Source organism: Penicillium alfredii (genome assembly GCF_028826965.1).
Source record: "Penicillium alfredii strain IBT 34128 chromosome Unknown utg000012l_segment0_segment0, whole genome shotgun sequence".
Taxonomy (NCBI): Eukaryota; Fungi; Ascomycota; class Eurotiomycetes; order Eurotiales; family Aspergillaceae; genus Penicillium; species Penicillium alfredii.
In genome coordinates this window covers 1,444,826-1,467,552 of record NW_026622709.1, presented here as the reverse complement: position 1 = coordinate 1,467,552, position 22,727 = coordinate 1,444,826, and the positions used below count along the sequence as shown (strand labels likewise).

At 51.7% G+C, this 22,727-nt stretch overlaps 9 protein-coding genes across 9 annotated transcripts; 5 read left to right on the top strand and 4 right to left on the bottom strand.

Moving 5' to 3' along the window:
- Window positions 1-1,230: 1,230 nt before the first annotated feature.
- On the top strand, window positions 1,231-3,457 carry NUU61_010084 (putative C6 transcription factor; the record flags this gene model as incomplete). Its single annotated transcript, XM_056660609.1, has 5 exons — window positions 1,231-1,283; window positions 1,543-1,628; window positions 1,693-2,342; window positions 2,395-3,125; window positions 3,187-3,457. The coding sequence occupies 5 exons, from the start codon at window positions 1,231-1,233 to the stop codon at window positions 3,455-3,457; spliced, it is 1,791 nt and encodes a 596-aa protein (XP_056507107.1).
- A 1,240-nt stretch (window positions 3,458-4,697) lies between these two features.
- On the bottom strand, window positions 4,698-5,550 carry med7 (mediator complex subunit MED7; the record flags this gene model as incomplete). Its single annotated transcript, XM_056660608.1, has 2 exons — window positions 4,698-5,210; window positions 5,287-5,550. The coding sequence occupies 2 exons, from the start codon at window positions 5,548-5,550 to the stop codon at window positions 4,698-4,700; spliced, it is 777 nt and encodes a 258-aa protein (XP_056507106.1).
- A 243-nt stretch (window positions 5,551-5,793) lies between these two features.
- On the top strand, window positions 5,794-6,966 carry NUU61_010082 (phosphatase PAP2 family protein; the record flags this gene model as incomplete). Its single annotated transcript, XM_056660607.1, has 4 exons — window positions 5,794-5,928; window positions 5,991-6,081; window positions 6,144-6,483; window positions 6,582-6,966. 4 exons carry the CDS (start codon window positions 5,794-5,796, stop codon window positions 6,964-6,966), a joined length of 951 nt encoding a protein of 316 aa, XP_056507105.1.
- A 905-nt stretch (window positions 6,967-7,871) lies between these two features.
- On the top strand, window positions 7,872-8,977 carry NUU61_010081 (uncharacterized protein; the record flags this gene model as incomplete). Its single annotated transcript, XM_056660606.1, has 5 exons — window positions 7,872-7,919; window positions 7,975-8,287; window positions 8,344-8,451; window positions 8,514-8,732; window positions 8,790-8,977. The coding sequence occupies 5 exons, from the start codon at window positions 7,872-7,874 to the stop codon at window positions 8,975-8,977; spliced, it is 876 nt and encodes a 291-aa protein (XP_056507104.1).
- Window positions 8,978-9,562: 585 nt separating this feature from the next.
- NUU61_010080 (Rad4 family protein) lies at window positions 9,563-12,130 on the bottom strand (the record flags this gene model as incomplete). Its single annotated transcript, XM_056660605.1, has 1 exon — window positions 9,563-12,130. The coding sequence occupies one exon, from the start codon at window positions 12,128-12,130 to the stop codon at window positions 9,563-9,565; it is 2,568 nt and encodes an 855-aa protein (XP_056507103.1).
- Window positions 12,131-12,332: 202 nt separating this feature from the next.
- On the top strand, window positions 12,333-12,846 carry NUU61_010079 (CoA-binding protein; the record flags this gene model as incomplete). Its single annotated transcript, XM_056660604.1, has 2 exons — window positions 12,333-12,417; window positions 12,467-12,846. The coding sequence occupies 2 exons, from the start codon at window positions 12,333-12,335 to the stop codon at window positions 12,844-12,846; spliced, it is 465 nt and encodes a 154-aa protein (XP_056507102.1).
- A 219-nt stretch (window positions 12,847-13,065) lies between these two features.
- On the top strand, window positions 13,066-14,112 carry NUU61_010078 (uncharacterized protein; the record flags this gene model as incomplete). The annotated part of the gene is made up of 1 exon (XM_056660603.1): window positions 13,066-14,112. One exon carries the CDS (start codon window positions 13,066-13,068, stop codon window positions 14,110-14,112), a length of 1,047 nt encoding a protein of 348 aa, XP_056507101.1.
- Window positions 14,113-14,896: 784 nt separating this feature from the next.
- Window positions 14,897-16,333, bottom strand: NUU61_010077 (uncharacterized protein; the record flags this gene model as incomplete). The annotated part of the gene is made up of 7 exons (XM_056660602.1): window positions 14,897-15,076; window positions 15,129-15,239; window positions 15,324-15,440; window positions 15,494-15,598; window positions 15,664-15,912; window positions 15,965-16,039; window positions 16,097-16,333. The coding sequence occupies 7 exons, from the start codon at window positions 16,331-16,333 to the stop codon at window positions 14,897-14,899; spliced, it is 1,074 nt and encodes a 357-aa protein (XP_056507100.1).
- Window positions 16,334-19,478: 3,145 nt separating this feature from the next.
- On the bottom strand, window positions 19,479-21,748 carry arg2 (acetyl-CoA:L-glutamate N-acetyltransferase; the record flags this gene model as incomplete). Its single annotated transcript, XM_056660601.1, has 2 exons — window positions 19,479-21,419; window positions 21,488-21,748. The coding sequence occupies 2 exons, from the start codon at window positions 21,746-21,748 to the stop codon at window positions 19,479-19,481; spliced, it is 2,202 nt and encodes a 733-aa protein (XP_056507099.1).
- Between the last annotated feature and the right edge of the window lie 979 nt (window positions 21,749-22,727).

The following is a 22,727-nucleotide window of genomic DNA, read 5'->3' as shown; positions in this document are numbered from 1 at the left end:
TGAATAAGTTTTACTAGGGACGTGGGAGGGTCTCAGTGGCCCAATATATGGCTGCCTGCTGCGACATCCGTGACCTACGGGTAATCTCCTCTCTTCTTTCTCTCTCTCTCTCTCTCCACTTTCCCCCCCTTGAGCTTTATTATTATCGTCTGATTTCTTCCTTTCATTTCCCAGTAGAGTTTTCTGTGTTTCAGGTAGGTTCTCCATCCAAATTGTCCCCCCTTTATTATACAACCTTGAAAGAGATCTCGGGGGCACGTCATCTCATTCTCTAAATTCCGCAAGATAGTGCCCTTGACTTAAACCCTCCACCCACCATGGGCACCTCGATTACAACGCCGATCAACTGCACGCTCCCCTCCACCAGTTCCGGGGGCTCGATCAAGAAGCCCATCAAGGGCGTGTCGAAACCGTGTTTTGGATGCGACTGCGGCGACGAGGAATGTGACTGCTGTATCTGCACGGTGATGTGAATAGCCCGAGGACTGTGGCGGATGGCCTGTGTTATAGCTTGCGTATCTGCGGGAGTTTTTTTTTTGTTCATGTCCGATATCCCAATCTATACCTTTTGCAGCGTCTTATACAATGCCAACGATTTTGAATATCTTGATGGGTTTCTCTTTTTTTTTTTTATCCAGTCGGTTGTAGTTGATATTCAAAAAGTACTAGTTATGAGGAATTTCTCAAGGCGTTCGTTTTGCATCAACTCGAAAACCAGATTCACCGGTTCAGCCCTGCCTGGGTAATTGTCAACCCATCTCTTATATACCGGGTCCAGATTGCTGGTGTCGATCTTGGAAAAGAATTGCTGGACTTCTGCTGCCTTGTCGTAAATCACACTCACTTGGGGCTGGAATCGGTCACGAGTGAGGATTGATGGTGACTTGATATCTTATGGGATCACGTGATTCATAGTAAGCTATGTAGATGGTGTCACATCACGATGTCATAGTAGTGACAAGGACAAGGAGGGTAGTGACCATAAAAGAGTTAGGCATGAAAGCATTTAGATAATAAATTCTCTACCTGGGCGTAAAATATGAATATTGGACAGACAACATCCGGAAAATACCAAAATCCAACAGTTTCCACTGCCGGATGATGAGTCAGCGGTTGATTTTTTGTCCACGTTCCGACAGCCTGACTCGTTGTCGCGATTCCTTTTTGTTTTGTCGGGTCTCTGACTGATCCACCAGGAATTGAAGGTGCTCCAACCGCTTCTGTCAGACAATGGATGGCCGCTCGGATCAAGCGCGGCGCCGAACTGCACGGGCGTGTGATTCGTGCTACAAGCGCAAGGTAGAGGACCTCCCGAGGCACACATCCCCAACCGCCTGGCTCAACCTAACAAAAATAAAAGATCAAATGCGATGCCGTGCAGCCGCAGTGTAATTGGTGCAGTCACCACAATATTCCCTGTACATTTGAGCGAGTTGTGCCGCGGAAACGCAAAGAACGCGACGATGACGTGTAAGCTTCTTGCACTCCGGGGGCTGTCTTCGATGGGAGAAAGTGGGCCGGCTAATCTTCAAAATGTAGTAGGCCTCATGAGTCGCAGCTTTCAGAGCGTATCAGTCGTATCGAGCAACTCCTCGCGGAGAATCTGAAGCGGGACGTTTCGGTCTCTGGTATGGGACTTCTCTCCCTGATGAGATGACCAAAGTAACGACATCTCTAATGTATCATTCACAGTGCCAAATGAACTGTTTCATCCCTCAGATGGCTCGGCGACTACGGGCAGCTCGCCCAGCACCTCCAGCCAGTCGCTAGTTCCCTGTTCAGTGGGCGTGCATTTTGCTGGCAAAGAGCTGGGAGTCATCAGTATCCTTACGGGGATTCCATTTCTTGTGCCCGAGGGCCAGGAGTGGATCAAGGCTCGAACAGGCCAAACCATCTCGACCGACAGAGTCACCCCGAACCATGCTCCCTGGGAAAAGGAGCGTGGCCAGAGCACAAACGCCCTGCTGATGAACCTCCGAAACCAGAATCCCTTCCAGATGCCTGACTGGAGCGTCGTGCAGCTGTATTTTGCCGCTTATAAGAGCTGTCCAGTGATGCGGCGAATCTTCCCGATTGTGGATGTCATGCTTTTTGAAGAGACTATTGACGAGGTCTACCGGCAGCCACCTGATAGCTTCCGATATGGCCAAGCCAGTTCTCGAGCAAGCGTGCTGGCGTTCTTGGCTTTTGTGTCACGCTTGCCTCCCATCAAAGAATTTATCCAGACTTTGTCGCATCCCCCCGTCGACCAGGATGGGCTGGCTACTTTGGCGCAATTTCTCATGCCTCAGGTCTTGCAGGAGCCGGCGAACTTGCATGGGGCGGAGGCGGTGACTATGTTGGTAAGTTTTGATACAGAAATGGTTCTCAATGGCTATCTGACCGTGCTCATAGACTATGTTTGAGCTGTCTTCGGGGAACATGCGGGCCACCAACTACTATGCCGCGGTTGCGGTACGACTGTTGTTTATGCTGGGTGCCAATACCACAAATCCCCGGACATGCCCCTCCGAAGCGCGTGGCCAACTAAAGCGGGAACACGCTCGGAATCTCTTCTGGATATGCTACACCATAGACAGCGATGTCGCACTCCGTACAGGACAACCACCCATCATCACTGACGAGAACTGCGACCTGACCCTGCCACCAGGCTATCTAGAACGGGCGTTCTCAGATGTCGAGAGCGACGCCCCCTACGAGGGCCCAGTATTCCCATTCGACCTGCGGCTCAGCATGATCAAGTCGCGGGCACACCGCACCTTGTATTCGGTCAGCGCGCTTAAGAAGTCCGACGCCGAGCTCCTGAAGGGGATTCGGGAGCTGGACGACCAGCTGGAAGAGTGGCGGCTGTCCGTGCCCCCGTCGTGGCGTCCCACCATGTCCTTTTCGCCCGAGACCCCAGACCCCAATATGAGCATGCACTCGGTCATGCTGCGCTTGAACTACTACCTCTGCCAGACCATCATCCACCAAGCGAGCGGCCGCTGCAAGGCATGGTTCCAGAGCCAGACCGGGATAATCACTGAGGGCATCAGCTCGAGTTTAGCGCTGTCCGTTGAGGCGAGCCGCTCGAGTTTGTGTTATCTCGAGGCTGCAGAGCGTGTGTTGGTAGACGGTGTCTTCTGGTATGTAACCATTTTTCCAAACCTTGCACATGTCTCTGCTCACACTTTTGCTTCCTATTAGGACCCTGGTCTTCTACCCTATGTCCGCCCTCCTCACCATCTTCTGCAGCATCCTTCAGAATCCGCTAGACCCGCACTCGCGCGAGGATCTCGACCGATTAAGGATGGCATCCAAGATGATGGATCGTATCTTCTCGCGCAAGCTGCCAGGAAACGAGGTCGTGCAATTCAAGCTGGTCGCGGATTTTGTCATGGAGTTGAAGCGACTGGCCGAGTGTGCCATTGACAAGGCCTGGGCCGAGCAACGGGCCGTGTCGCATCTGGCGGCATGAGAAAAATTTTTTTTTTCTTTTTTTCTTTCTATTTATTCTTTCTTGCTTCTTTCTGCATGACATTTTTGCCTTACCAGCGCTGGGAGTTTGTGGGATTGGGATACACTTGCGTGTACATACACTGACGGAGCACACGATACAACCTTTAACAACCTTTAAAGTAGAATCTAAAGTAGATATAATGACAGCACTAATCTCCGAGTACAATTCCATCTTATAGTATCGAACTATTGCTTACAAGAACAGCTAGAGATTATATATTGAACCGTATGTTTCATTCATAACAAGGGCTAATTCGAGCCCAGATATCCCATTGACTGGAGAGAAACAAGCACCTGAAAGTCTGAGAACCATTAGCAAGCATCCTCACAAGTTCTGGCATTTTTCAAAGCAGACACAAGAAACCACATGCCATCGCGCAATACCGAATCAATGCATATATCCGTTCAAAGAATAGAGACAAGACTCGATGTATGCGGGGCAGAGCTCAGATTGTAGATGCGTAGGTGGAATCATAGAGCACCCCTTCTCAATTGGGTACTTTCAGATGGGGTTGAAACATAAAAAAAAGGCATCAATCATCCTCGAAGGACGAGTACACAATCATTGCAAGACGATAAACAAGTCAACTTACCATATGTTAGTGAATACCGGCAGAGGAGAGTCGCAATAAAAGTCACTCTTGGGGTGTCGACGCGGCAGAGTTGGGCGCGCAGCAAATTTGGGCTTTTAAGGCGTGGATCATGTGATCTACTAACTTTATTGGGCTAGCATGTGACTTGCCATATTGGGAAGGTACAGCAGTATGTGTATACAATATGCTTTTCTTTATTTAACCCGCTAGCTGTGGGTATAGTAGCTTGTATGATCAATGCCGCGCTCGTCACTGGAACACGGGCGTGGCTACTCCGTGAGAGGCCACCTCCTCGGACGTCCCCCTGGGCCGAGCGCTGTCGAGATTTGAAGCTCGTTGCTTTGTTGCATCAAGACTTGTGCTAGGCGCGGGATGGAGGGGGCCGGTGGTAGCGTAAGCGGCAATGGGTATTCTGCAACCCAAGGCATACCCAAGCCACGATGATCAGGTCCAGAAGACGCGAAAGGCTGCCTGTTCGGCAAGTGAAATGCACGGTTGCCTCTTTCTGCTCAAAAGCAGAAGCGTAACTCTTGGATGAGGCGATGCTTCCTCGACTCTCAGTCAACGGTCGACGTATGTAGTAGAAAACCAACTCCACAGTCCGATTCAGTTCTCTTTATCCAAAAGATCCCAAATCAAACGCGAGTCATCAACTGCACGAGAATTTTGCGTCTTGGAAACCCCTGCTTCCTCAGCAGCTTGCTGCGCTGAGCCAGTCTGACGGCCTTCGACCTGCAACTGGTTGAGGGCAGCCTCAATCTCCGCCTGAGCCTTGTCCATCTGCCGGATTTCATCGCGGGTGCGGTCCAGCTGCTCCTCCATCATCATAATAAGCGACTCGCGCGCCTGGTGCGGCCGGTATAGGTTCAGCAAGTGGTGGGCGTTGATGAACAAGTTGCGCAGATCCTCCACCTTGGCCTCGAACTGCTCGGGCGACCCGGAGAGAATGCCGACGAACTCGAGGAAATTGAGCAGCAGCGACTTGCTGATCTTCAGCAGATAGTATGCGTGGTTGAGCGGGGCCACGGGTTTCGACGGGTCTCCGGTGTCTTCGGCTGCAGGCTCGGGGTAGAGCTGGTCGATTCCCTGGTCTTTTAGGGAAGGGAGAACAGTCGACATCTGGAACACACAGAGAAACAGTACATTGTTAGCCAACACTCTCACCATTCATGCTTTTGGTCGTGGTTCTACTCACGCTTTGCAATTCGCCAAAAACACTGTACTGCTCCGTTGGAATCGCAGGGGGCACAAGCATCCGTAGCTCAGTCGGCAGGTCCAGAGCGCGCAGTTCTGATGGTGTCCATTCTTTGTGTGGGCGTGGTTGGCCATCTTCCCCCTTCGATGCCTCGGTTTTGATCCGCTCCAACTTGTCGAGATTGTCGCGGGTAAAGTGTTTCCACAGGGGCGGCGGTGGTGCAAAGGCCGCGGGGACGGTTCGCTGTTGACCTGTATCGGCCATATTTCTGCGAGTACGCTGGTCCGTGGGAAGGTCGAGGGTGGGTTGCGGCGCAGAAGTGAATGAAGTGGAGAAAGACGAGTTGGAGACGCGGCTGGTCTGTGCTTTGGGGCGATCTGTCTCTAGGCCGCCATCGTACCCCGGTGCTGTTCCGCGACAAAAATCTCCGAGGTTTCCTCGCCTCTATGATATATCTATTGCTTGGGCTGTAGCTATATAATAGAGAGATACATTGATCGGCGCAGCATGTCTCGCAATTCGCCCAATTCCGCCTCGCCAGCGCACCACGTTGGCGTTGTCGGTGCCGCTGCTCGATTCTGGCAGCGCTCCTATGCCGCCGACTACGTTACGCTGGGGTTTCTGACGGCCGCGTGGTTACTGGTCAGTGGTTTTCTTTCTCCAATTCTTGAATATGGTCAGCTAATCCCAATGGGTTGGTGTAGGTCCAGCTTATAGACCCGTTCCACCGCATGATATCCCTCGACAACCGCGCCATTCAGTACCCATACGCTACGCATGAGCGAGTGCCTATGCGTAAGACAGCTGAGAATTGCTCTCCAAATGCATTGACAAACTAACCACCAATTTGTTTCTAGCATGGGCAATCATCTACGCCGGCATTATTCCCTTCGCGATCCTCCTTGCCTGGTCGGCCATGTTCCGCCCCGGAGTCCAACAAACTCAAGCCACGGTTCTCGGACTTGGTGTTTCTTTGATTTTGACATCACTCCTGACGGATCTGATCAAGAACGCGGTAGGCAGGCCGCGGCCTGATCTGCTTGCGCGCTGCCAGCCTGCCCGAGGCACTGCCGACGCCGCGCTAGTACCGTGGACCATCTGCACACAACCCAACCATGGACTCCTGCATGAAGGGTTTCGGAGTTTCCCGAGTGGACATAGTAGCTTCTCGTTCAGTGGATTGGGCTATTTATCGCTGTATGTCTTCTCTCTCTCTCTCTCTTGTTGGAACGCGCAACGCGAAATTGCAATTGCGGGATATGCGCTGAACCAGCCCGCTAATTTTGTACACATAGCTTCTTTTGCGGCCAGATGCATATCTTCCGTCCTCGAGCCGATCTGGGCCGGTGTCTACTGGCTCTGACGCCGCTTTTTTGTGCGTTGATGATTGCCATTTCCCGTCTGGACGACTACCGACACGATGTTTGGGATGTGACATCCGGCTCGATCCTGGGCCTGGCAGTGTGCTGGTTCTCTTACCGTCGCTATTACCCGGCCCTGGCGTCTGTGCGCTGCGACATTCCCTACGACAAGACGGATTTTGTCGGCGCGGATGGCTTTGGCAAGCTGGATGACGAGGAACAAGCCCAGTCCCGGCCATTCATTCCTCGGGATGGACCATCCGACGAGGTTTATCGGCTCCAGGACACAGGAGAAGTACGAGAAGATTACTCGTCATAGGAATGCCATGTTCCTCTGTTGCTTCTATCTGCCCTCTTTTTCACATCCTCTGGTGAGATAGCATATCATCTGGGCATTCTATTGAGGGTGTATCGCAAATGCGATTTGCAGACACACCCTGCATCCGTGTATATTAGTCTACGAGAAGCTGCGAAAGCAACCACCCTATACCCAATATTTGAGCAATGCGTCAACTTTTCAGTCAAGCCGATATCATTCAAATCCATGTTTCTATGTTTAGGGCGCATCCGAGTCATTTCGCTTCATGGCTTTGAGGTAATGATCTGTCAGGAAATTGCCCGTCATTGGCCCACCGACCTCCCTGTGCCATTGGAAGCCCTTACCGTGGAGGGATTTCGTGCATGGATGGTCGTGATAGTAGTCGGTGAACCCACATGGGACTTATCGATCTTATGTTCTGGATTTACGATTTACTTGCCTTGCAATCTCTTCTCCTTTCTCTCTCAATCCTGATTGCGTGTGGTGCTTGACATGGCCGGGTTCATTTTCTCTGGCACTGGCTTGCAATGCCTTCGCTGTTTAGGTGCCATGAAACTATTCCCACTTTAACATGGACATACCCTATGAGAAGGTTGCTGTGCGAGAATTGTACAATATTGAAGTTGGGGGGATTGTTAGGGTTTGGCAAGTCCGCAACAGAACCCTGAGTGGATGTACTACCGCCACACATCGTAGAATTTCTTCATGAAACCTGGACTCATATGAAGAAATAACCAATTTAGAAAAGATAGACCCACAATAAACAGGAATAAACACACTCGCCAATGCGGATGCATCTGCTTTGTAAGCGCAAGGGGGAGGGGCATAGGAGGGGCATGAAGACTCGTTTTATAACCATACTCTTGAAAACTCCTTTGCCACCAGATCTCTATAAATTTGCAAAGATGTCAGCTGCAAAGAATGTCATCGCGACAGGAGCCTCTTCCGGCCTGGTATTACTATTCCAAGTAGCTCCGTGGTTGTTCAGCAATCTAACACGTTCAACAGGGCTTCGAAGCAATCAAACAGCTACTCCAGCAATCAGAGCCCTACAATTTCATTCTGGGAGCTCGGAGCATAGCAAAGGCCCAGGCTGCATACACCGAACTCGAATTTGACACGGCCAAGCACACTGTCCATGTTCTGCCGCTAGACCTCGCAGACTTGCGCAGTGTGCAGGGCTTTGCCCAGCAGGCGCTCGCTCAACTGGGTGGGAAGCGGTTGGATTACCTCTTCCTCAATGCTGGCACGCTCGATGACGCCAAGGGTCCTGGTCCGCATGGCTCATCGTGGTGTGAAGGGTACGTCGTCAACCATTTAGGTATGAATACCAATCAAATCCCAATGTTCGAAGCGACGGCTCACCAGTTCCTATAGCTCAACATTATCTGGTCCATTTGCTTCGTGAGACTCTGACAGTCTCGGAGTCACGTCTCGTCTTCGTTTCGTCCGGATCTATCCGTAGTATTGGAGCAAACGATCTGGGTAAGTTCAGTTCCAACGAGCTCTTGTAGAAGGGACAGTAACTCACAGTTTCTGTTGTGCAGGAGATCTTGATATTGGCCTGAAGGCCGACTCCGGCGCCGGCATTCGCGCCATCTATAGTGCCTCGAAGTTCGTGGGCCTGCTGGGAGCACACTACTGGCGCCGCGAACTTCCCAGCTGCAGAGTTGTGGCTGTCTCGCCCGGCCTCATCCCCAACACCAAGCTGGCCTCGGATATGGGTCTGTCCATGGATATGCCCGACGCCAAGGCCATCCCAGAAGGTATGTCGTCAACCCAATCCCGACTTGCAGGTTCAGAGTTGCTCATGTTTTGTACAGGAGCGCAGAACCTTCTTCGCGCATGGTCCATCAACGACTTCCCCGCCGACCGCGAGCAGATATTTTTGACCAGCTGGGGCGAGTGGTGGCCCAAGGATGTATATGGACTTAGTCTGGACCCGAATCTGCAGGCGAAATGGTGCTTAAGCAGGGAGGAGATCGAGAAGGCTGAGGGACTTGCGGCATAACAGCCAAGTTTAGTTACCTCGAGAGAAAAAAAAAAGAATTTCAAGTGCCCTTGACTGTGTTATCGTATAATCTTCTACTAGGATAATCCTTCTCATAACTTTGTGTCTTGGCCTAGAATACTAGATAGGCGGTCTCCTTTAGAAACCCTTTAGAAAGACTGCAATCTATAAACTCGTGCTTGACAGTTTGTTTCTACTGTGTGGACGAGCTGTCACGTCCCTGATTTGCCTTGGGGGTTATGCGATATACTTTGAGGTAAAAGAGTATGAAGTCCTTTGGAAGAGGCTAGCTAGGTATGGCGGTCTCATATTCTTCTAGGAAAGATTAAGATACGAATCTCCTACTATAAGGCCCCGGTTCTTGTTGCGGACCAAGTTGTAGGGAACAATAGGGAAGGACATTTCCACGTTGGCTCGAATTGTATTTGCTGGGCCAAATAGATGTGCTCCGAGTCATTGAAATATCGTTACATCACAGAGTTGCTCATGGCTAAAAGTACAGTAGTATGCAGATTAAAAAATCAATCACTATAAAGGACGGGTCGTTCGGGGCATTCTCAGACACCGACCCTTCGTCCTCCAGGGCTAGCTTTCGCCCGACTCGGACGAGATGGAGACAGGATGCGATGTCTCTCGATCAGAGCGTTGTTTATGAGATTCATCGGCTGCATTGCCCCGCTCATCTGGAGGGTGTTGTTCGACTATCAACCCATCGTCAGCGTCGTCATCTTCACCGGGTAGAAGAAAGCCGCCGCCATGGTCGAAAGCATCGCGAGAAGACTCATGATCTTCATCCTCGCCATGATCAATTTCCTCAGGCGGCTGGTCCTTCTTGCGGACAGCAAAGGGATTGTGGGTGTCTCGTTCTCGAGCCTCCACCGAGTCTCCGCCGTACTCCTCCCGGACGCGTTCGGTAATGCGAAGACCAAACAAGAACTTGCGCCAGGTCTGCAAAATGCGCTTTTCAGCCTTGAGCTGTTCGCGCTTCTGCTTCTCCGCGGCATCGACGCGCCAGGCATCTTTCAAGAGAGACTCATTCTCGGCGGCGACCACCACACCCTGAATAACCGGGACAGCCATCTTCGACCCAAACTCAAAGCCGGTCACAGCCTCGGCATAATCGATGCCAAGTTTCTTGCAGATGCGGACGGTGCCGGGCAATGGTACATGCGCTGCACCGCGCGGGACCATGCTGGGCACGAAGCAGTCGATGTTCCCATAGTCGTTTTTGGGAATGATACCATCTTGGATGGGCGGCGGCACAATGTACTCGGTCTGGTTGCGCGCGTATAAGCCCTGCATGGGTTTCTGGCCTGTTTCGCGCTGCATGTGATCAACTTCGCGCTTGCGCAAGAGTGTCACGGCCCGGATGGGGACTCGTTTCAGAGGGACTGCGCCGGCCTGGATTTGCCGGCCCTCCTTGTGCCAGCTCTCTGCAGACATGCATTTGACCACGTCCGCGCGCCGGTAAACAGGCTCTTCTTTAGCCCGGGCGCCTTTACCTGCCACGAAGGTACGGACTGCTTCTGCGCCGGGCCGCAGCGCCTCCTCACGGCGCAGGAATCGCTCCAGCACGAATTCTGTGGATGTTCGCAGACTCTGCAGAGTGTCCCCCGTCTGCGCGGGTTTCTTCTTTTCGGGTTGCTTGCGCTGGAGGTCCCGCGTGTCTTCGAGCTCGTCCACCGTGGTTCGCCGGTCTGCTGGCCGGACATACCCCCGCATGGTCATCCGAAACCAGTCAAACTCATAGAACTGGCCCCGACGGCCTGGTACCGGGATCCTTTCCACAGGCATTCGAAAGCCCTTGGTCTTGCCAGGCCATGTCCGCCGACGGAGATATCTTGTCGTGACATCTTTCCCCGTTCCGTCCGCCGAGTGTGCAACAACATAGCATATGACCTGCTTTGCTCGCTCAGCTTTTGCCCCGCGTGGCTCGAATGCTGCTTGTAGCTCTGGCGTTGTTGCTACCGGGTTCGAAAGGACCAACGGGTCAACGGGAATGATCTCGTTGGTGACTGGTGAAGCCACTTCAGTCCAGTAGATGGGGAATGGCAGGTCCTTGTCATAATGGCCATTTCTTTTCCTCTTTGTCGATTCATATTCAGAATCGGTTTCTGCCTCGGATTCCTCAGACTTCTCTTCCTTCTCTTCAGCAGGATTATCGGGCTTTGTATCCTTAGACGGGGTGAAGATCTCCGCCTTGGTCCAACCAAAGCCTAATGGTTGCAAGCTGGACACGAGTCTCGCTTCAATGCCGAGGGCGCGGACAAGCGCTGTAAAGAGCTGGGCACCGACATCTCGCGATCCCTGCATGTGTTCTGCCACCGATCGGAATTCTTTGACATCCACGATGCGCTCTCCACCGGTGTTTGGTTCATGTTCTTCTTTATTAAATGCAGAGATTTCTTTCTCGAGTGATGAGACCGGGCGATATCCATGCTTCCGTAGTCCCGGCACCGTAATATGGAACTGCTTCCTCCAGTATGCGACCAGCACCTTCATCAGCGAGATAATCGGGTCGCCCCGACTCATGTCCGGCTGGCCGGGCTCCAGGCGCTCTGATTCCGCGCTCCAGTCTTTGTTTTTGGCAGCCTTCTTCCCCTTCCCCTTTTTCTTAGGCGGTTCTGGCTTTCGCTCTGGAATCTCCAATCCTGATGCGATTCGCCATTTCTGGACTTCCTGGTGAATGCCCGCAGGCAGCTTATGACGTAAGATCTCGTGAACCTTGGCATCGTTGAGCCAGGCGTTGCGGATGGCATTGTGGAAGAGCAGACATTGGACATGCATGCAGTGTGTCTGAATACGGATCTGGCGCTCGATCTTGCTCGGTCCTTTCTTGCCGTCTAAGAGGTCGGATACGTGTGGTTCGTTTTTGTCTAGGACCAACTCGAGATCTTGTAGCTCCGGGCCGGTGGTGGGAGTGGTCGCGCTGGTCTTGGGTCCAACAGCGTCTTCCCAGTCGATGTCCTCATCCTCGTCAGAAGATTCCTCGTCTTGTGTTTCCCCGCTGTCATCGCGGGGCTCGGGCGCGTCGCTCAGAGAGGAATCGGAGTCAGAGTCAAGGACGGCGGAGGGGGCAGCATCGGCTCGGGGGCGTTTGGCCGGGGGTGGATCCCCAGAAGAGGATCGCTTGCGGGGGACGAACGGTGGCATGTGCAGGAGACCCTCAGAGCTGTGGGTGATGGGGGAGCAGGTGAATGTGGATTCGCCGATGATCGGGGAGGTGAGGAAGGGCGGATGCCGAGGGAAGTCTATCGCTCCGTCTGCTCACCTACAATTCCCCTTCCAACATCTCTCGGATTTCGGATTTCTTTGTCTGCTTGCGCAATATTGAATAGCAAAAACATTCTTCATTATGGAAGCTGTCAAGCGATTCTTCTCCTCCCCACGCTTCGCCGTGGCCGGCGCCAGCAACGACACCAACAAGTTTGGATACAAAAGTACGGAGCGCATGCCTTTCTGGCTGTCGCCTTGCTGATTCCTGTGTAGTCCTCGCTTGGTACCACCAACATTCGCTGCCGGTAACACCGCTCAACCCACGAGCGGCGCAGATCTCCCTCCCCTCGCGTGCTTACGATACGGTCCCGTCACCGGCCAGTCTGTCGTCGCCAACGCAGACCTCGCTGTCCGTGGTGACCCCACCGCCCGTGACCCTGCAAGTCCTGCAAGAGGCCCACTCGGTGGGCATCCCTGCAGTGTGGTTGCAACCCGGAACTTTTGATGACCGGGTGCTTGGGTTTGCGCGCGAACACTTCGAAGCGGTGATTGCGGGCGACGGCGGACAGGGCGGCGAGGGATGGTGTGTGTTGGTGGATGGCGATGACGGACTGAATGCTGCGGGGGTGCAATGGACAAGCCAGCGATTGTAATTGGGAGTTGAGGCGATGGCCACATGTAGGGGGAGTTGTATCTAGTTGGGAGATGTCTCACGATGACGCCGGTTGTTATAGAAACAACACTAGTCGATTTGCCTGGGGTTATCGATAGCTCTCTCTGCTTCCTTGTTTCCCTCCCCACCAGCTGGGAGAGAAACCTCCTTTCTCTCCCCGTGTTTCGTTGTCTTCTTTCTTCTTTCTTTTTAAATCAAAATGCCCGACATGCCCACTGTGTTTCATCAGTCGGCCTCTTCTCCCAAGCTCGACCTCTCGAGCGCGTCCTCTCAGGTATTTCATGCCCCGTCCTCGGGCTCCGCATCCTCCTCTCTGTACTCGCTCTCTCTCAGTCGCAAGCGACCGCAACGCGACACCGAGAAACTCTCATCGTATTTTGAACCTCCGTCCGAATTTTCCTCCCCACTCCTCCACACCGACTACCAAGCCAACAATGAGTTGCAAGGCTCACCAGAGCTCGACTGTCGCCCAAACCGATATCGCGAGTCTTTCTTGCCGCACACTCTTGATGCAAGCATGGAGTCCGCAGCTCAGGCCGAGTCAGCCGGAGCGAGCCGCAAACGCAGCCGACGCGACTCGGGTGTCGCGTCTCCAAGCGCCGATGGCTGCTCTCCTGCACCCCAGGCGGGCTGGGGACGATCTGTGATCAAGGTAGTTGGGAAAGTTTTGGACTTTTGCTGGACAGGCGCATTCCGTGGGTTCCACGCAGGAGGAGGTCAAGGCTACGATATGAGCACCACACACCCCAATCCCGGGCAGTCTGCATCGAGTCCCGCCGAGAAGAATATGTTCAGCACGGGGCATCCAACGCCGATCCCGGGCCAATACCCCGAAGACGACATTGAGCGAAACTGGATCGTCGTTCCAAACAACCCCAACGACCCCTTTGTGGGCAGCAGCGACGTCGCCAGTCCATCGCTTCGAGCACCAAAAACTCACCAGGCTTCCAGTCCCCGCCGACGGCCAACGGTGATGCCTCGGCTGGGTAAGAGGACGAGGCTGTCTGTGCGACCATCCACCCCGACCAAGAATGCGCGTAACCCGGGTGTGCCATCACCTCGGTCTACGGATGGCCCAGGATCAGCCGAGATGCAACGACAGGCGGCCAAGATACGCCGCCAGGAACGAGAAGAAGACGCCAGTATCCGTCGGTTGAACAAGCAGCTGCAAGCGATGATTCGGGAGGGCAAGGAGGCATTAGGGACCACAGTGGAAGTGGATGATTTGGATATGGGAGACTACTGAGAGCTTGGTTTGGTGTCTTCGTTTTTTTTTTGGGCTGGGCTTTTACCGCATGTAATGATTTGATACCCCAAGGCGCTCGTTTGCTGGGCGGTCTTGGCCGGAGACATCCGGCTGTTTGACGTTAAACGAATTTATGATCTCGGTGATTTGTTTTGGAATTTCCACTTTGGAATTTGTAGTGTGCAAGTATACTTGAGGTTGGGTTGGAGCATCTCGGGGAGATGGCATCCAGAAGTATATATCCGCAACCTCTCCCCTTGTACGCCCTGAAATTTCTTCATATTCGTTTTTCTTTTTAAGTCTTTGCTTTTCATCCGTATTTCCTCCTCCCTCAAGCACTAGTCAGCAGCGACAAATCGGGTTATAGAGCAGAGCAACAGCAACACTCACGAGACTCATAGTTGTGCTGGCAAAACTAGCGTACGTCTCTTGTGTCTTTGTCTTTTTCCTTTGCAAAAATGTCGCCTGCCATGAGCTAGGCAACTGGTCATGATGTCTCAAAATGTGTTCGATTCCACGGAGTCCAGGTTTTCTAGACGAGAACAAGACAGAAGAAATCCATGAAGCGTTACCTTGGGCCTTGAAGAATCCATGGAAGCACGCTACGACTGGAAGGTGGAAAGTAGAACAAAACATGGCATAGTCCAAATTCGACAAAACTAAACAACGCACCCGTTGCTTCTTTAATCGCACTCTGCGTCGCCAATTGACCCCATCTGACACCACACAGCCCACATTTAACCACCATCCGGACACTGGAGGGACAGTTACTACGAGGTGTGGTCTACTGACCACCCTTAGCACCACCAGCACCGCCAGCGCCCTTAGCACCACCAGCAGGCTTGGGAGAAAGGCCCTTGGTCAGCTTGCCGATAGCACCGCCCTTGAACAGAACATCCATCAATGTGGAGCCCTGGATAGGCTTCTGGCCGCGTTCCTCGTGCTCGTGGACGTCACGGCGTTGCTAGAACCATGTTAGCATGTGGATTCTATTCCCATGATGACAGAAGACGCACCGGTCCGATACCAAAGCCATGGTGACCGGTCTTGAACAGAGAGCCGAGGCCGCCCTTCCCAGTCAACCCGCTGAGCGGGCTCTTCTCGCCCTCGTCCATATCACGGCGCATCTAACGATGTATTAGGACCGATGCTCTTCGTGAAGGATGACACCTTTATGCGAGGCAAGACGACCGAAGAAAAGATGAACATACCGGCATAGCTTCATCAGCAGCAGTGTATCCATCGGCGACAGCTTTATCGACAACACCGCTGAGAGGACCAAACTGGGGGTTCTCCATCTGGTCACGGCGCTGGCTCTTGGTCACGGGCTTTGCATCTAGTCAGTACAGATGCAATCATATTGGGTAGACTGAAAACATACACCACCGCTGGTCAGGCCGTGCAGGAACTTCTCGACGCCCTTGAGCTGACGCGCCTCGTGCTTCTGGTCAACCTTCTCACCATCACCCTTCTTCTTGTCCTTGTCCTGTTTGACGTCTTTGTTAGCATGTCTGGGTTTCATCTACGTCAATACTCGGAAGCGACACTTACACCACCCAAGAGTCCGCCAACGATCGGGAGGCTACTGAGGTCACTGCCCAAGTCACGACGCTGGTTCTCGTCACCGTTCTGGGCAGCATTTTGGCCCTCGTTCTGGCCTTCGTTCTCTCCCTCATTCTGGCCTTCGTTCTGGCCCTCATTCTGGCCTTCGTTCTGACCACCATTTTGCCCGAGGTTTTGACCGGCATTCTGGCCGAAATTCTGGCCATCATTTTGTCCGTAGTCTCGCTTGCCTTTTCCCTGCTAATGGATTAGCATCTGACTCATTTGAAGACACACCAGCAGCACATACTCCACCGAGCAAGCCGCTCAAAATAGGGAGGCCACCTTGGCTGCTGTCCAAGTCGCGACCCTTGTTCTTTGATTTCTGTGCACAGTATCACCATGAGCTCTTGACATGCACTACAGCAGATTCAACACATACCCCACCGAGCAGACCACCGACGATGGGCAGACTGCTAATCAGGTCCGGCTTGTTGCCACGGCTCTGTCCCCGGGGAGCCAGCGAGCTTAGGATCTGGTTGACGCTGCCATCAGCACCAGCGCCAATGAGGTTTCCATGACCATCACGGCGCACCTGCGCATTATCCTGGCCCGAAGGCACAGGCGCAGCCAAGCTCACGGCCGCAAAGAGCGTAAGAAGGTAAGTAGTCTTGACCATTGTGTCTCAACAATCGCAAGAAACGTGTGAGTGTGAACGAAAGTAAGTGTCGACGGGTCAACCAGACGCAGCGGGTTGAAGAGCAGGGAAAGGGGTATTAACGAAAATTCACGGAATGCAAAAGCAAGCTCGAGGGGTGGCAAGAATTCCCGCGGTCTTTATACGACAGATCGCCTTGGTGACATTCTAGGATAACTGGGATGAAGGGGGTTGTAGTGGTTTCGTGGACCTTTTCCCTCCCGTCACCCCTCTATGTACACTTGCCCGCGCGGCCATGTCAACATCCCTCGCGGGGAATGCTGTGGCTTCGAAGATTTTATTTCAGGGGGCGGGTTGGTTATCCTGGGACGCCACAGGAATGCCCCAATGCTTAATTTTGAGAAATACACCCCGTCGATCATGGTTGGTAGGGAGGACATGCAAGGGATGATCGTCATGGATCGTGTCTGATGGTGTAGAGCGTTGTACCTGCACCAGTGTCCCTCCAATTATTGCTGCTGTGATGAATTCCAATGGGATAGAGACTCCTTCAAGGGCTGGAATCATCAATCGGTGGGTCTCAAGTCCACTGTAAACACGACGGGCGATACCATGGGTCGACTTGGGGCTACGAACATCTTCCCCGACCGCCCGTAGTGGCCTTTCCGTGCTCGCGATTTCCAATATTAATTTGCTCTCTCATACAAAAGATATTTTCAATGCCTTGATGAGTGTGGGTGATCGGCTTATCACCTCTTGGTGCATGGTGTTGTTGATGTCTTTGTCTTGAGTTGTTGAGAGTATGCCCATCCACCTAGCATTCCTCATTAATTTTTATATCATTTGCACAATCATTTTTCCAACTCTTATGATAAGAGTGCGTAATACTCCCTCTATCTATATTGAAGCCTAGTTTATCAAGAAGGCCTAAAACACTGCTTAGTTGACGAAAAGATCGACCTTTCTTCGATCTTTTACTGGGGTATAAGACAGCATTGAGAAGTAGAAACTTTTAAGCCAACTGGAAGGCAGCAGACAACGATAAATATCCTGCCGGTGAATTTGAGCGTAGATCTTCAGGCATAAAAGCACCAGTAAATTGCCACACCTTCTTTTCCTTCTTTTTATAAACACTTCACCCCTCCGGGAGATGGCCCGCCCGGTGGCCGAAAGCCGGCCGACAAGCCCTACTCGGGCAAGGATCGGGGGGTGAAGAAGGGGAAGAAGACACAACAACAACAACAACAAAAAAAAAAAAAAAAAAAAAGAGCGTAAGTGAAATGGTTCGGTTGCCTGGTTTGTAGTATATGTATATTAACTTAAAATAGGATACTCATCACTGCTACTATTGTCAACAACGTGGCCACCTGGCCGTGAATTGCCAACGGTGGGTCATCCAACAAGAGATGCTGGCCGCCACTGCCCGCGTAAGTAACTATAGCTTTTCCAGAAATAAGTTCATGTACCTGATAATACTCTGGGCATGTCTCTCGGTGCTGGGATAGCTCCTATCTATATGCACAGCTTTGTTGGAACGTTGCTTATCCGAAATTTTATATCTTGTCTCTTCTTTCTTGAAGAGCTTCAGATCCTTATATTCATGCTAATTCCTTGACTAAATCTCTTATTCATCTTGTTCATCCTGTCAAGATTGTCTAGGACAATCTCTCTAAAGCTTCCTGGCCTTTTTTGTCCAGATTTGGGTACTATCTTAGATTATATATGTCCGCCTAGAATACCTTGGTATTTTCGTGCGCCTCGCTATATGCGTCTAAGCGCTCTCGGAGCAACTTTTCAATTCTATATCTATTTCCGTAAATCCAAAAAAGGCCGAAATATACTTATACTAAATAGGAAAGAAGGTAGTATATTCATAATCAAATATACCGACAATCTTTCTATTTTAAACTATTCTATTTTCTAAATTAAGATCGTAATAAGTCAATATATAGGGTTCGTATTTAGGTAAACGTTTCTTTTAAGTTCTCTAAAATTTATTAAAGGAGATACTATCATAAAGATTAAAAACTAGAGTATTCTAGAGCTTTAATCGGAGTAAAACGGTCTATAGGGCTTAAGATTAAAAAATAATAAGCCCGGATAGTATAAACTTTAATCGATATACACAATAGAGATTAACGTAACGGATTAAAGCTACTTTCTTACTTTCACGATTAATCCGTAATATCTATTTTTTAAGGCTCTAAAAACGAAATCTATACCTTCTTAAGCGTCTAGCTATTAATACGTTTATTTAAAATAAAATACCGCCTATCTCGATCGATCTAATTATATAAAATCTTTAGGATAGAAATATCGATATAGATCGCTAAATAGTTTAATATCTTGATTTTAACTTTTGCTTTTGGATCCTCGTCGGGCCGGTCTTTAGAATTATATCTAATCCGATGGTCCACGTACCCCGTGTAGATACAGCGTGGAATAGTTTGAGGTGGCTTTTATAATAGCACCGCCTTTCTTTGTCAAGTGTCCACCCGTATACGAAATAACTTTTGTCGAGCGGTTCGTCTATTGTGGATAGTTTGTAGGGGGTCAATTTGTTGCGAGGGATGAGGTTTGATTGAGGTTTAAAAGTAAAGGTGAAAAGAAAATAAAAATTTCTAGGCGGAAAGCCCTTATATTTCAAGGGCTGACCACCACTGTACTAGCGTCAACCCGCCCCCTTTCTCTTCTCATCCCCGGCCTATGGCTTTTTGACTTGTCAACAGCAGTGGGCTCTACATACTATACATACATATGCTCTGCACCTCTTCGGCGTCTTACCGCCCAGCGAAGGCTAGGGGCCTGGGGGCGCCGGGCACTCTGGTTTAATAGTTGTGATATTCGAGTAGATAGAATATCTTGGCATCTGTCACTCAACCAAGTGTGGGTCACCATACTAATAAGCTTGTGGATCCCGATGCGCACGGATCACTGGATCCTGCCAAAACTCTTATATTTTCCCTCGCCCTACCCAGGGTCCCTACATTGATCTCGCTGTTTGTGGTGAAAGCCACAAGGATATTCACAGGCTTCAATTAACTCAGAGTATAAGTTCGAGCATTACAGTATGTAGAAATCATAGAGCATAGGGATATATAGCCGGAGAGAAATGGCGGAGCCTTCTTAATACCATGCCGAAAAGTTTATTTAAAATCTTTATATATCAGTCAACAACGCCAGTATCATGTGCCCAGCTGGGCTGAATGGCCCGACAAACTGCTTCATAATCCTGGAACCGGGCCGAGTCCTCCTGCAGCCCAGGGGTAGTCCAAAACATGGTCCAATTGCTCTCGGCAAGCTTCCAAGTCCCCGACGAGCGTTCAAAGTACCACTTGTTGACGGGGTTATCCTTGCGGCTACGCCAGCAGACTCCATTGGGGAAACACGTGCGTACCATGGCATTGAACACCACGTCAGCCACGCCGCCCGCGCCCTGGCTGCGTTTGAGGACGGCGAATTTGTCCAGGTATGGGACCATGCGCGCGGTGCTGGCGGGGCTCCCGTCGTCGACGACACCCGGCGGAGCTTCCCAGGTGAGGATGGCGCCGCCTTCGTATTCTCCCGCAATGATGAGGCCGGCAATGCGGTCGTTGACTCGCTCCAGGTAGTTCTGTACATCGAGCTTGCGGCCGAAGGAATCCTCGATCAGATGCACCAGGCGCGGGAGGTCGATCGAGGGATCATTTAATTGCAGGCGAGGCTGGCTCTGTGCGGTCCATGCTTGCACACGCGGGTTTGGGAGGATCGTGAGCGGCATGCCGCGCTTTACAAATGTCGTGTGCGATGTCAGCGGGCTGATTGCGCTTGGTCCGCCATTATTTGGACCTCGGCGGCGTGGCGGCAGAGAAGATGAAAGGAGAGGCTTGTCGGTAAGCAAGCTGTGAATAAGGGGGTTGCGCTGCCGACGAGTGCCCACGGCCGATAGATCCTGTGTCGCGCCTTGGGGTGCACGAGATGAGTTGGCAACCTCGTGCGGAGAGGCGATAATGCCAGACGATGTGGATGGGAGCATAGCTAGCGTCTGTTGAGACAGCCGAAGGTTCTCTAGATGGCCATCCAGCACTTGTCCCATTGCCTCGGCGCCGGGAAGTCGCTCCGACTGTCCTGGCAGGGGTGAAACGACATCTGTGTTCACAAACTTAGAGAACGGATTGCTTTCTAAAATTGGCGACGTGGTTTCTGCGAGTGTCGATGTTGTCGAGTTATTTCCTGCCACAGAACCACGCGTCCGCAGCAGCTCCTTCTCGACGTCGCTAAACTCCTGCTCCATGTTGATGAAGACATGGGATAGCTGTGGGCCTTGGAAGGCCGGAATGCCTCCTAGTGGATCTAGAAGAATTACCCGATCGAGTGCAACTTCCTTCTGTAGATCCTTGATTCTTGCCGCAGTGACCGTAGGGTCTTCATCGGGGTCTGGAATCGTCGACAGGCCCGCCAATTCCTTGGTCAGCGCCAACACAGTATCATGGGCAGGGACCGGAACAGCCTTTGGATTGTCTTCTGTGTACGCGATGGGTGTGACAATTACCACATGGCCGTCTCGCAGCGGGCTGAGCAAGGCTTTGCGGGACATCACCGTGGGCTGGCCAGCATCTTCGGAGGAAAGAGACAGAGCTGAGTCTAGGCGAAAGGATTTCGAGTCGGGCTGCCCGTCAATCGCCGCCGATATCCGATTTGCCTGCGCGATGGCCATTTGTCGCACCGCAGCTGTACTGTCCACGTTACCCGGATCAACCACTACGCAGCATCCCATCCCCAAGCGAATCAACTGCGACAATGTCTTGGCCACACCATCGATAACTGTATCGTCGAGCGATTGAGGTGCAGTGATCTTGATCAGGGCCAGGTGTAGTCTTTCGGACAATTCCTGCCCGCTCGGAGTGGGGCTTGTATCTTGTCGGAACACCGGGCTGTCGTATACCGCCCGGGATGCGCCATAGAAGGAACCCAAGTTTACACCGGAGGGGAGAGAGGTGGATGGTGATTCTCTTGGAGGTTCGGTGGGGGTTTGTGTTGGCTTTAGGGAATTGCCCTTGAGTCGTTCCAAGTAGGACTTGGCTTCTCGCTTGGTCGAGGCAGAGCTCAGCAAGCTCAAAAAGAATTCCTACAAGAAGATGTCAACATTAGTATTCACTGCGACCCACTGCGACGACATTGTATCCCATCACATACCCTATCGAGCTGTTTTTCCTTGGCTCGGTGACCTAGCCGATCCTGGTCTTTGCTGCTGCTGGAGAACTCGGCGAGTGGTTGGGTTTGGATGCCGATCGATTGAGGAGCTGGGTGCCTCATGGCAGGGTCATTGGAACGAGCGACATGTTGCTGGGGAGTGGTTAGCAGTGGCATTGGGTCTTCGGTATGAGCCAAAAAAAGAATCACCGTGAGCAATGTGGACGTTGCAGTCCGTGGCCAGCCCAATGCCCGGGAGCCCATTGTTCATCACGCCGGACTCGCCTCGACCTGGCTGTGCTATCGAGCTTAGAGAATAGAAGAGAATAGCAGTCTGGTCCTCCAGGTCGGATGACGAAGAGGAAAAAGTGGAATGACGCATTCACCGCCTGTGGGCCGATAAGAGGCATTTTTGATTTTGGACTCGATTGGTTGCAGGCATGTCCCCACTGGCGGTACATTGGATATCTTGGTGATATGAGGTGCATTGATAGAGGTGAATTGTGTATAAATCATGTAGTTTAATAGTAGTTATTTAAGATTGATGTTATTCGGATACATCGGAGTATTTATTTGAATCTTTCAACCGGCACGCACTTCTACTATAACTGTATCTGCTGAAAAACATGGAATAATTAGATCACCAACATCTCGTACAAGATTCATAGATTCACTCCTTCACAGTTTTGTCTGGCGTTTTTCTAGAAGCCGTGGAGATTCGCCTTTCCGCTTGACCGCTTTGGGGATAGGTCACAGTACCCGAGGGGTACTTCCTAATCTAAGGAGATCCCAGCCAGACTGCAGTACTGATAGGTTGCTCTACTTTATCGGCGACTCCCCGCCACCGTGCCTCTCGTCTTTTCTCTGAGAACTTCCAATCTCAGGCACACCCGACCCGATCACTTCTCTCCCATTTCCCTCGAGTTTGCCAGGTTCAACTTGAGTAAGTTCTACATTCAATGCCCTTGCATCCCCAGATTCGATCGACCCCAGCAACTGCCCCTCCTTGCGCACACCGCACTCTGCCCCGTCGCAAATTCTTATCGCCGGGGCTGAAGAGACCCTGTCTTCACCATTTTCAGGACCTCCAGATAGACCCGACCTTGAGAATTGCCAGCTGCTTGTATTTGATCAGTCTGGTTGAGATCTGCATGAGACTAATCTCCACTGGCTTTAGAATTTGCATCCCTCGTTCCCCATCAACGCCACCGAACCGGGCCCCCTGCACTCCGAGCGATTGTGG